The sequence below is a fragment of the Blennius ocellaris genome (assembly GCF_963422515.1).
Source record: "Blennius ocellaris genome assembly, chromosome: 21".
Taxonomy (NCBI): Eukaryota; Metazoa; Chordata; class Actinopteri; order Blenniiformes; family Blenniidae; genus Blennius; species Blennius ocellaris.
Genome location: NC_137670.1, coordinates 10,594,132 through 10,607,733, shown reverse-complemented (window position 1 = coordinate 10,607,733; position 13,602 = coordinate 10,594,132). Strand labels below are relative to the sequence as shown.

Here is a 13,602-nt window from a genome sequence, read left to right as displayed (position 1 = left end):
AACCAAAGTAAAAGCCCGAGCATCGCCGCTGCTCCCACTTTTTACAATAAATCCATGCGACGACTTAATATCAAACAGGGACACAAGAAACACTTGTGTTCTGCATGAAATTATTATACACTGGAAGCGACTGAAGTTTGGCTGGGGGGAGAGAGAGAGAGAGAGACCACAGTGCAAATGTGTTCCTCACCATCCTCCCGGCCTCCAGTGAAACCCCGATCAAGACCGACAGCCGACCAAATGAACAAATAAATAAGTAAACATCATTAAAAATGCACCATACATGCATGTGCATAAATAAGTGAAAACATAGTTTGGGCAAACACACACTGAATTATTTCTTATTAAAAGAATACAAAACCATGTATTAATTATTGATAAAAAAAACACACACACACACACACAAGAGTATGTCATTTTCCATTAGCATACGCGCTGCCCCATTGGTCAGTTAACAGGAAACCGGACATACCTTCCATTATCACTCAAACAGCAGGCAGCAATATGGCTGATGTCCAAATGTTACAGCTCTTCCCCTTGCCCTGCAATTGGTATTTTTTGTGGAGAACCTGCTCGGGGAATAGCTCTTGGCACTGTTAAGATTTTTAAATCAATGTAACCACAGAAAGTTCAACTCTGCGCTTTCTTTATAAAATGGAGCTTGAAGAGGAATTTTTTTTTTTTGTTGAACAGCTCTCAAAAGGCCAAAAAATGTGTTTTATGAATCTCTTCTTTACCCCCTGATTTAGGTTCTTCTCAGCGTGAATCCTTACCTCAATACCTTTATCAAATATAGTGACTTTTTTTTAAGGTTTTAACTCGAGTAGCTTATCCTAAAGAGAAAAATCATATTTGTCCTCCTCAGTGGAAGGAACGATATAAACAATCTTTTTAGTGTTACAGCCATGGATGTTTCAGATAAGTGAAGCTGATAAGTGAAGTTTAAGATGAGTGGGAAAACAACTGTTTTCTTGAAATTGTATTTGGTTGCACTTTGTTTTAATTTTATGTAGTTTGTACTTTTGAGTGTATGTGCCCACTGAGCTAACAATAGTTATTACCCTGTGACCTAGAAAATAGTACGATTAATACACAATATATAGTATATATTTTTAACAAGATACAAATGTCGAAAGTAAGCTCTTAAATCCTGAACTCAAAGGTAAAGACATGTGCTGTTTGCAAAGAACAGATGGCTGCATTTTCAAGGGTTTAAATTTGAATCACCACTGTCAGACAACAAATTCAAGATTAATGCAGAGCAGCAACAGCAGCAAATCAAAACCACGTCACAAGCTGATTCATATCAAGTGATATAATTACAGTGTGCTAAAGCGAATTCAACTTATCGCTTGACTTCCACAGCATGCCAAGCCTTATTGTGACCCCCTCCAGGAAATTGATTGCCAACACTCGGTGTGCCGCTGCAATGCCGAGAGGCGTCGGAGATTGGCTCAGCAACCTGCTATGAGCTGGTGTGGATGGATGGATGGATGGATGGATGGATGGATGGATGGAATGACATGAGGCAGTTTCCCTGAGGAGAGTGAAATCCCAAAATCTGCAGTTTTTCACATATTTCTCAAACTTCAAGATGCTCTCTTACGTAGACAAAGAACAGGATTAAGGATTAAAAACAAGTGGCAGCTCATTATTTGACATCTTGGCAAACAAACAACACATGATGCCGAGGCGATCCATCCATGGCGCCAGCCTCGGGACAGGAGTAGATGCTCAAGACAAAAACGACAGCGCTCACCTCTATGAGTTTGCGTTCGTAGCTGGCAGCCAGCTCCTCGATGTCGCCCATGAACTTATTCTGCGGGGCGGGAGCTTGGTCTTCACTGGACCGCAGCATGGATAGAGCTGCAGCAGAAAGATGAGAGAGAGGAGCAACATTAAATCAGATGTTCAGACACTCGGAGAAGCCCCAAGAGTGTGCGATCAAGAAGAGCTCCTTCAAACAACCACATAAAAAGCGAGTTTCTGCCAAGTACATACACTGTGTTGTTCTCTAAAGAGAGTTGATCCCTGTTCGCTCGGCTATACAATAGGACCTGCATATCTATATAATTAACACATTACAAGTCATACGGGAAACTTGAATCTCTATTTATTTAATTAATGTTACCCACTGCAGAGGATATGAGTCATGCACATTTCAAAATATTCATACAAACACGCAGGGAAAGAAGTATCAACATACACCCACAGAATGACAAGCATGAGCACACAAATCTTATGCAGGCAATCTCTTTTATGTACAGTATAAAATGCTGGAGCGCTCACATTTTTCTTTCTAAGAAAACTATGCACTTCTCTGTCGGAATGATGAACTCCCCTTCTCTTATCATTGTCTGTTTTACTCTGACTTCCAGTGCAAATAGAGTTTATTGCTTCTTTCCACCGCTGCAGTTTGCTAACTGGCTAAAGTCATCACAGAGCAACCTGGAGCGCCGCTTCAGAGGCCACAAGCACCAACTAATCCAGTTCCCTCAGCGAACACCAGCAGAACTTGGCAGAAGTGGAAGCTTAGGATCATTTTTGCAGGGGGTGGGTGTGGGATAACATTGTATTTCTTTTTTCACCTCAGCAAAAGCAAATTAACACTGTTATTTTGCCGCCACAGCTAACACCTAGACAAACACACCGAGAGGCGGAGAGCAGAAAGGAAGAGAGCGTTATCGGAGCTGAAACAAACCAGAGAAGGTGAGAACAAAGTCCAGAGAGAGGCAGATTGTCCACAGGCTCAGCGGGACTCAAAGACACGTGTGTGGAAGGCTCTTTGGGGGCAGGTTTTACAAAATACACTGCGATTAAATAGAATAAACCCCCAGCAAAGTGTCTGAATGTCTAGACGGAGCGAGGCAGGTGTTGATGGATGAGACCGGTGAGCTGAAGTTCCAAACAGAGCGGCCTATCAGAACGAAAACCTGCTCTGGATCTCCAGCTGGCTAAAGTTCACAAACAGGGGAGGAGATTAATAAAGTAAACCCAGTGGACTGCACATACACGCTCATATATATCGCAAGACTCTTAGAGGTTGTGCATTTCATTTATTATAACTTCTTGTAACAATCTATCATATTACATCGAACAAACAAATGGAAAATATTTGCATCGCATTTGCAGGATGTTGTGGGAATACTGTATCCCATTAAAATAAATGCACTGCTTTAAAGATGACTTGGGGATGCTTGTTAAGGAAATGGGCTGTAGCAATGCCCTGTATATCATTAGAAAAGTATATATCAAACGTAATTTTCATGAGCTCAGCAGGAATCATCATGAGGGTTGTTACACCCAGCTTGTTGGAGAGTGTAACAAAGAAGGGAGCTCGACACTGGAACAGAGAGAGAGTGAGAAAGAGAGAGAGAGAGAGAGAGACATCTTGGATTCACCAAGCCTTTATAGGCCCCCAGGAGGTGAAGAGAATCCCTAAAGCAGGTGAGAGGGGGAGGCGATCAAGGAGAAAAAGACTGGAGCGCACGAAAACACACTGACCAAGGCCTGTGGCTATCACAGGGTGAAAACAACTTTAACCAGCAATTCTTGTTTATTTTGTTAATAGTCTTGTGACAAAGCAACTCATTCTTCCGTTTCCAGCAGCGGGTCACATATTTTCAACATGGCCCTCTCAGTAAAGGTCAAAAACAGACTGTAATATCGAAATATTGATTGGTATTGACATTATCCTGGCAAAAAAAGGGCAGAAACTCAATTATCCCACATTTTTGACACTGCTATAGCCATAAAATGAAAAGAAATCCTGGTGTCCTGGGATAATAATAATAATGCTGCCTAAGGACTGAATCATTTGGGTCTTGGTTTGTTTCAACAAAAATGGTCACGCATCTCATTTGACATTTTAAGTTAAATGTTCCACCAGGAAACCCCTCTACAAATGGAAAACTTTGCAGATCTCCTGCTCCCTACAAAATATAATCTAAATCATGGAGAGCGGAAGATGATCTCAGACATACGAATTTTAGAGTAAACAATGAATAAATGAATGTCTTTCACAGTAATCCGATGTGAAGTAAGCAAGATAAACTGATGCACGCACAGGGAGAACATGCACACTGCACACAGAAAGCCCACAGCAAACTCGGAGAGACGATCAACTCGATATATATTAAAATTAGTGCTTATATTATTTCAAAGAGAAAAGTTTTATAAATTCCTCCTAATTTCACCAATTTAAAGACGCAACACACACACGCACACACACACACACCTTCAGAGGCTGAGGGAAATGCATTATCATGGCTCGTGCAATGCCCCAACAGCACAGCAATCCCACAGCTTATCTCTGGCCCAACAACAGCACTGTACTGTGCACGGCAGTCAGCAGCCTAATAACCTCCGAGACTACTGTACACAATCATGCACAAACACACACACACACAGAAAGAAAATATATACAAATTGTGAAAAATACTGAGACACACACTTCCCAGGAGAAATGCACAAAAATGAGAGCAACAGAATAAAGATGGCACACAAACATACACACACACACGTACTCACACACAGACACACACACACAAGCGCACACACAAACAGGACTGCTGACGGTTGCTCTTGCAGTACCAATTTGCCTCAGCTCTGAGCCCCCCCCCCCCCCCCAGAAAAAAAAAAAAGGTGGATTTCTGTTACCTGTCACATTGATAGACTCTTAATAATGAAAAATACAGGGGATGTGTGGGCAAATGAGAGGGGAAGATATAGGGAAGGAGAGAAAGAAAAAGAAAAGGAGGGTGTATCAGGGGAGAACTAGGTGTGTGTGTATGTGTGTGGGGGGGGGGGGGGGGGGGGGGGGGGTCAGACTCGAGGAAATTGGGCATACAGCTGGTCTGAAAACTAAGCCCACATTCCCAGCAGCTGTGATCGAGAGAGAGAGAGACGGAGCGAGAGAGAGAGAGAGAGCAAGAGCATGTGCACTGTGCAGGAGTGAGTTCAACGTTGAGGAGTGGGTTCAGGGTTCTCACACGTGTGTGTGTGTGTGTGTGTGTGTGTGTGTGTGTGTGTGTGTGTGTGTGTGTGTGTGTGTGTGTGTGTGTGTGTGTGTGTGTGTTTGCATGAGAGACGAATGAGTACAAATGAGTGCTTGAGAGTGTGCGAATAGTTTGCCTGCGTGGAACTGTTGAACCACAGCTTCTCCACAAACCACAAGAGGCATAAGGAAAGTGTGTGAGTGTTGTGCTCGGTCCCGTGCCTTCCAGTTCCCACCCCCCCCGAGGGTTCACCTGAGTGTGTGTGTGTGTGTCCCGAGGCTTTAATCATCTCATCATCACAGTGTGTGAAATAATGAGGCTCTTTCAGCGGGGAGATCCGCTAAGAGACAGACATACAGGCCAGTGGAGAATTTTTCTCCCCCGACGCCGGGCTGAACGTCCCAATAAGATTTTTGGTTTCGCTTGAGTGGCTGTTAGCAATGTTTTCTGCCTTCAATTCACTCGGTGAAACTGCAAAACTGTTTTCAGATACACAGTCAGTCTGTGCTAACCGGGAACAAACAGGCAATTGACAAGTTCACTGGGGACTGACGGCAAAGAAGTTGGTTAAATAACTGGGATATTGTGCCTGTAAGCCAAGCTATGTTTATTTTATCGTGCACCAGAATAAGAATTTGTCTCATAGGGCTCTGTAATGTGTTTCATTTACAACGCTTGTGTCATGTACACTTATTTTCCAGACAAACATTTCATAGTTATGAACATGTTTTCTTCTTTGCAGGTCAGGCTACAACCATTCTAAACATTTATTGACAGGGTCTGAGCCTGAACACAATCTGCAGCCTCAAATCCAGTATTCCCCTGATCAGCTACATGCAGCTGAATAGAAATGCATCATCCATCTTTTATAACAACTTCTTCCAAGACAGGAGCCTTGGATAATGGGGGCGACACCCGGGACAGGTCAGCAGTCCATCACAGAGACACACATACTTCTGGTGGAACAGACACAAATCTGAGCGTAAGAGCACACGTGTGCTTGCATTTTTACAGAAATTCATACTACTGGAGGATAGGATAGACACTCTGTACTGCAATTTAAATTCACCCATGGGCTCATGAGCATATGTGAAGGTTTAGAAAAATGAACACAAGGACTTAAATTCAACATATATGCATAAAAAAAGGTTAAAAGGTTTTCGTCATTTCTACAATTATGACATGTATATTCAAATTTGAAACATTTAGAAAAGTTAATTGTGATAAACTTGGCATGCAGTTCGAATGAAATGAAAAAATGCCTGATCAGTATCTTATCTTATCTTAAATTTGGAGATCCTCTCATTTTGATTATGAACACCTTTGAACAAAACATTAATTTAATTCCGTTGAGAGGAATCAATTTCCCCATTACGTTCTCATTATTGACTTGACACTTGTAAATACCGCTAACAATAATAGTTGCAATGGCGAACATACCATTTTCTCAGCAGAGACTTGGCTCCAGATACTACCGAGAAAATTTGTTCTCAAAATGTCGGCGGATGAGTTCACTCCTCAGCTGAGAATCTCTGCACTCTGCCAAAGGCAGAACTGTAGTTTGCTCAGCAGATTATATTAAGTTGTAAATAACCCGTCGCCTTGAGGTTGGACTCCCAAGCTTCAGCTCAGAAAGCTTTGAGGTGCTGGGATTTAAACATGACTGTGTGCAGTGTGACATGTTAGCAGAGTGTATTTGACCATTAAATTAAAACCACACACACAAAAAAAAAAAAGGTTCCAGTGTTGCTTGGCGTTATGAAGCCACATTCAGCAGTGGCTCAGACGGGAGGTGGTCGTCTTGTCATTGCAAGGTTGCAGGTTGGATCTCCAACTCCTAGTGTCCATATATTGAATCACAAATCCAGCCCTATGGATGGACTGAGTGTTTTCAATTCAAGCAGGCAGATAATATTAAACTTATTCGTGTGAATACTGGAAAGGTTTTTATTTCCCCCAGCAGTAAGCAAAGTACATTTCAATGAGCGACCCAGTTGTGGCCGTCTTGATCCGTGCCACAGAACTGTGACCTTCGGTTTGGTGCACCCTCCACGTTGACGGTGTCAATGTCATTTCTACATTCAAATAATTCCGCTTCTGAGCCACGGGGGCAGATGGCCATCACATCATGCAGTGATTGCCGTCTGCGCTTCCGATTTATCTGTCCTCGGGTGTCGAGAGCAAACTGCTGGACACTGGAAAACATGCAAAGGTCAAAGGGGTCAGCGAGAGATCGAGCGCAGAAGGGAAATGACAAAGGGTGAAACGGGAACGGGGAGCCGACGATTCAGTCCTCCTGGCGTCTTTTGTGGCCTCGTCTGGGAGGACGAGGTAAAAGAAGGAGACGAAGAGACTCATTCACTCAGTGTGATGGGGGGGAAAAAAAGATACCAAAAAATCTCTCAAAATCTGTAAGCCTGGCCGCCCAGTGGAACAGAGAAAAGCTCTTCTCTAAGTGGAAGCTGTGACGGGTGATAACAACACGGGTGCCAGCGGTGGAGGAAGCGGGGCAGAGGCTGACACACTTGACTAATGCTGCTCCGTCCATTAGCGGCGAGGAGACGTGGCTCGGCACCCGCAACCCCGAGCATGCAGCTGACTGAAGAACAAACAAATGTCCGGCCCCCTAAAAACAGCCGAGCCGGAGCGGAGCTGCTAAATAAAACATGCGCCCGGTTCCCACCACAATAAGACTAATGTTCAATCGAGTGGAGCGCCAAACCCAGCACGAAAACCCCCGGTTACTCACACCACTGTGAAATTGGGGCTCTACTGAATCTCTTCTTCCATATCTCATCTTTTCATGAAATCGCTCCGTCCCTCCCTTCCTTTGTTCTTGATGTTTTTGTGCCTCCAACTTCCTTTCATCCCTCTTCACTTAAAAAAACATGTCCTTGCTTTAGTTGAGTCTTCTCCACTATGAAGTATTGATTCGGTTTCTCTTTTTTTTTCTTCTCTCGTCTTTGTTGCCTCGTTCCTGCAGACTCCTGCAAATTTATGCCCATCTCCATTCATCTTTTGTCTCCGTACCTACTTTACCTTTGAAATCTTCCTCTCTCCTTAGCCAGTCATCCTCCTCTTCCTCGTCGTTGTCCCTGTCATCTTCCAGTCTTTTTTTTTTTCTTCCTTATCAATCATTCATTGACATTCAATTTAACTCGGCAGCGTACAGTTGTCCCATGCCGCCAATCATGCGTGTGGCAAGGGTCGGCCACTCTCCGCGGTGTATTGCTTGAAAAGATTCAAAGATGCACACGCAAACACACTTATAGACACACACACACCTGCACAGCAAAACCAACTGACGCTCAAAGTTAATCTGGTTTTCATTATAAGACTATAATAAAAAAAAAAATGAAGCAAAGCAGAGAAAAATGCATTTATGTTTTCCTCCACTAATGATCTACACACACACACACACACACACACACACACACACACACACACACACACACACACACACACACACACACACACACACACACACACACACACACACACACACACACACACACACACACACACACACACACACACACACACACACACACACACACACACACACTAATCACGCAGTCAGGCCATGTGTTGTCGATGGGCTGGCAAGGGAGCAGGCAGGCGGCTGACTGAGTTAATTAATGAGCAGTAATCAAAAGCAATCTTCTTTCATTTTCTAATCGTTCATAGTTCATTTCTCACATTCGCCTCCTTCAGATAACACAAGCCTTTGTATATATCGGCCCGTGGACCCAGACAAGATGGGAGAGATTGCACTGTAAAAACAGGACGTGAGGTTTACTTTGCCCGAGCTCTTTTTTTTTTTTTTAAGTCAGTTCGTGAAGCTGGTTAAAAATAAGATGCACTTGCCAAGTAAAGCGGAAAGATTTATAGCCCAAGTGAATAGTGCTTTTACACAAAGATGTTAACACGGTGTTGATGGATATCATTCCTTCCTCTTCAGTCAGAGATAATGTATGATCAAAACTGTTACCTGCCTGAAAAAGTCTCCAAAAAAAAAACATACACGAGTGTCCAGAGTTAAAAATCTTAAACCTTTTTTTTCTTTTAAGCAATCTTTTTAAGTTTTTCTACCATTTTAACTTCTGGATTTTCTGTGGGGATGTGTCGGAAATAAATGGTGATAATGTACTTCAGCTGACCTGCCTAAAAGCATTCTCCATCAAAATTGGCCAGCTTGAGCATTACTGCACCTTGGGTGTGTGTTCAGTTGTAAAATAAGCAGATCTAAAAACAGATTGGACCTTCAAGGAAATGGATTTATGGAGTGATGACGATGAGAGAAAGCAGAGATAAACCACCAACATGCACGCAGCTTTTCACAAATTAATCTTGTTTATGTTGGGTTGCAAATGCAACACAGCTAATCTGGATACAGGTTAATGCTATTTACTATCAGATCTGTCTGTATCATGAGAACCATAGAAGGATTAATGAAAAAGAGGCTTAAAAAAGTAACCAGTGAGATGTATATATTGCTACACGCTGCTTTGTTTTTTTATTCCGGCACATATTCCGAATGTGGGCCATTTAGAGTCACCAGTTAGCCCCAAAGTGGTGTTTTTGGACAAAGGTAATAAAAAGAAAAGACAAAAAAAAGAGCACCGGCAGGACAGACATGCAAACTTCACACAGAAAGGCCCCTCTGCATTGCACCATTACTCTTTCATGAGTTTTGAGACCTTAACCTCCAGTCATCTTTGAGAATTAAATGTATCCCCTTTTCAATGTCATTAATTATTCAAACTTGAGTGGTTGATCATGTTTGTGGCGTGACAAAACTACTAACACCTCAGAAACCTCTCTGAAAACTGTTAAGTCTTTGTTCAATCTTATCGCGTTGCAAATTATTTCTAGTTGAATAAAACATGCTTGGTTTGACAGTGCTGGTCTGTGCCCTCCTGCAACACAAATGTTTAGTCTTTTTTACCCCCCCCCCCCCCCACATATATGAGTTGCAGATGGTTCCAATCAGCAGGAGTTTGCACATGCATGGCTCAGACAGGGGGGCCTGCAGATCACAAGTGAAGAACCAGCAATATCCTCGTTTAAATATGCACAAAAAACACACACTGACACACACTAGTCCTTCGCAAATGTCTTGCTACTTTTCTGAGCTATCAATGGCTGCATTAAAAGAGCCAAGATGGCTAATGAGGGGAAAATACAGAAAGAATCGAATCTTTGTCATCTGGCTTGTGCGTACTGAGGGTTTCTGACTTGAAGAAAAGCAGAAATAATGTGAACAAATGACAAAATGTTCTGAAGGCAGCTGAATGTCAGACTGAAATCTTCCTCAAAGTGATCTATCAAACAAATTACACATTCAGTATTTAAATCACAGCCGGAAAATATAAAAATATAGAGTCGACTTATCATTTGGAAAGAGTGTACGCATGCGTCTTCATTTTCAGCTTCCTCGTTCAGGCCCCCCCCCCTTGGAAGAGTTCAGAATAGCTCCAATCACAGGAAAACCACCACCTATTACAACCTAACCACCGACAGTTTCCAGCCTTTTATCACACAAAAAGTGAAAAGTACTTTTCTTCCGTCCCAGAATATCAGGGATTTGACTTGATCAGACTTTTTGACCTTCTCTTTTAACACACTGGCAATTTTTGCATCTCGTTTCAAAGTGTACCGTCAAGTAGGATCCATACTTGTTTTATTTGCTGTACAGCCCACAAGGAGCTTAAAGTCTTCGAGACGGTTGGGACTCATGCACAACATTTTTGTATGCAAAATCATCATCCCCGACAATATGGTGATTTATTACATTTTTGTGGGGGAAAAGAGACGCAGAAACTGTTACCACAATAAAGAAAACCAAAAAAGTCCAGAGCTGCAGGAACAAATTCAGACATGGTTCTGGGAATAGTAAAATAACTGCAACTCATACACCAAGGCAACATTTTGTTTTTCTTCACAAAGCATTTTTCGGAAAGCCGACTTCTCCTCAGGTGCGATTTCCAGAAAATACGGTAATTGAGTTCAGTGTTACTTGTATGGAAAGCGTGACGGAAGTAAAGGCCACATTGGATCTTTAAACAGTTTCAGCCCGTCGGTCATGTGTATTTGACACCCCGGATGTCAAATTTACAAAAAAAGAAATCAAAAAAAGAATAATTTTCATTGGAAATTGATCAAAATGGCTGCATCTTTCGACTCACAGTTCAGCCTGCTCGCACCTCTCCCAGCTGTGCCATGTCCAGCCTCAGCAGATTGCCATTTTCTTTCTTTTCGCCTTCTATTCATATCCCTTTATCAAGCACAACCATGCAATTCAAATACAAGTTCAAAGATACAATGCAGGTGAAAATATCTGCGGGGATGCTACCGGAGTTTCAGCGTCCTTTTGAAAAGCCCATATATAATTCTCATTCTCACACTACGCGGTTGGACGATGGCATCTTGCCTTGCATACAAATACAATTCATGAGTAAACACAGTAAGACAAGTGAGTGCATAAATTCAGTAAGGGGGGAAAAAAAGCACATGAAATGACTGTGCTGGGTTAATTAAAATGCATCTGTTTTCAAAGTAACCTTGTGGATGCTTTCCACGTAGTAAACATATTTAACCTTCCCACTCCATCGCCTTACTGTGGGGGGGGGGGGGGGGTGACGGTAGCCTCTGCCAGGAGAGACTAATCATCTTCTTAGCAATTAAACTAAAGACTCTCAGTAATAAGTTTCAGGTATTGTCTTTATATGTCTCTAGTAATAGGAAGCAAGGTGGGTCTGAAGATAACGTTTTATCGAGACATCTTTGAATTTCATTTTGCGTGTTTTGCCAGCGTCCTAATTAGGCAGTTGTTTTTATTGGATGGAAGAAAGAAAAAAAAAAGTCATACTCCAGGTTGTGCAGAGCCGTGAATAAACCTGTTATAAAGAATCTAGGTAAATAACACAAACCTATAAAACTGATGGATGAAGGCAGGGTTCATCCTGGACAAGTCGCCAGCGATAACTCCAAATGTGTTTTTTTTTGCAGAAATCCACACAGAAAAGAAACTCGAAAGGACTCAAACCAAGTAAATTGCTGCTTTAAACTGCTAGTATGCAAGTACAACATCTCGAGTAGATGTGCAATACGAACAATGGCGGCCTCTGGAGTGGTTATCACTCTTGCCTGTGCTTTGATTCAGACTTTCAGGGCAAAGCATGTTGGTGAGTGACAGATTGGGTTTTTCTCTCTTACAGTCCAAAGACACGCTTGTTAAGATGATAGGTCACTGTAGTATATGTATACGAGTGTGTTAGCCCTTGATTGACATATCCTCTTGCCAGCTTGGATATTCTGGAAATACAGACAGATGATAGAGGAAATATTGCACAGAATGAGTGTGGTTTTGAGAAATATTCCATCCGAGTTCAGTATTAGCTGCTTTAATGCAAGCAGAGTGGACTAATCTACTAAATATAACAAAGGCTGAATTTTTCCTCCAGTAATCAGCATAAAATTAGAAATGTAGTTTGCCTTATGCTCCCAAACAAACATCACAATTACTAATGACCCAGTTTAGCTGCCAGGATCAATAAGGTTCATCTGACACCTTTATAAAGACTTGGGCAATTAAATCTAACTGTGGTACATAATGGGTTTTGATGAGAGCTTCAACCTGCAATCAAACTGCGGTACGTCTGCCGCAATACTGATCAAATCAACAGGCTGATTGTTTGGACAAGCGAATAATCTCAGGCAAAGCGCTGGTGTGACCTGAACAAGTTGTTCGCTGGTATTTGCATTCGACACTTGTCCACTGTTCTACAAGATCATTACTTGGGCTTTCCAATGTGTGAAGCGGAGTGGCTCTCTCCCCGTCATGTGTTTTCAACATATACTGCAAGGCCTCGTCCAAATCAACGCCCAAAACGTATCCCAACTTCACCAACGCGGTGTTTTACACTCAGGCACAGCATGTTCTTTGCTTGTAATTACTTGTAATAACTTCAAGTCTCCATTTGCTCTATTCTTGTCTTCTGCTCCGTGCTTCTGCAATGACCCAGTTTCTGCATGGGGATTATTAAAGTTTCATTTTATCATCTGCTCCAATCTGAGGTACCCCCGCCTTTGTTTAGCCTTGACACCTCTCAGCGTTACACGAACACGCAGAGAGGTTCTGCCGCATGCAAGCAGCATGCAATACTCCGCGAGGAAGAATAATAGGATGGGACAATGCTTGTGGAGGGGGAGGGAAGAGGACGATCAATATTTGGATTGTGCCTCGTGGAGGGATTTAAAGGGCCATTGTGCGGGATTTACAGGGATATATATCGATAGAAATGGAATCTAATTATATTCTTATTCTTATATAATCACCCAAAGCTGTAAACTGTTTTTCATGACGGCAGAATGAGCTCCTCGTATCTCCAGCATGTGTGGGTCCATTTCCACAGAGGTAGAACAGTTGGCTATAAACTGACATCAGAACTTTTGGCCCGGGATTGTTTAGTGGCCATAGTAGCTTCACTTACACTAATTTGGGTTGCAGTCAAAAAAAATCACAACAGTCACATTCGCCAACCATGTTCTTCAAGCGTTTTCCAACTCAAGGTAAAACAGTTGAGTTTCATTTCCAATAGAA

The 13,602-nt window shown here is 42.4% G+C and overlaps 1 protein-coding gene across 1 annotated transcript in view; it reads right to left on the bottom strand.

Annotated features, from left to right (window-relative positions):
* snx29 (sorting nexin 29) overlaps window positions 1–13,602 on the bottom strand; it is a 139,048-nt gene that overhangs the window by 66,772 nt on the left and 58,674 nt on the right. The window contains exon 15 of the mRNA XM_080516901.1: window positions 1,760–1,866. Within this exon, the coding sequence (XP_080373027.1) occupies window positions 1,760–1,866 (107 nt within the window). The remainder of the gene's footprint in view (window positions 1–1,759; window positions 1,867–13,602) is intronic.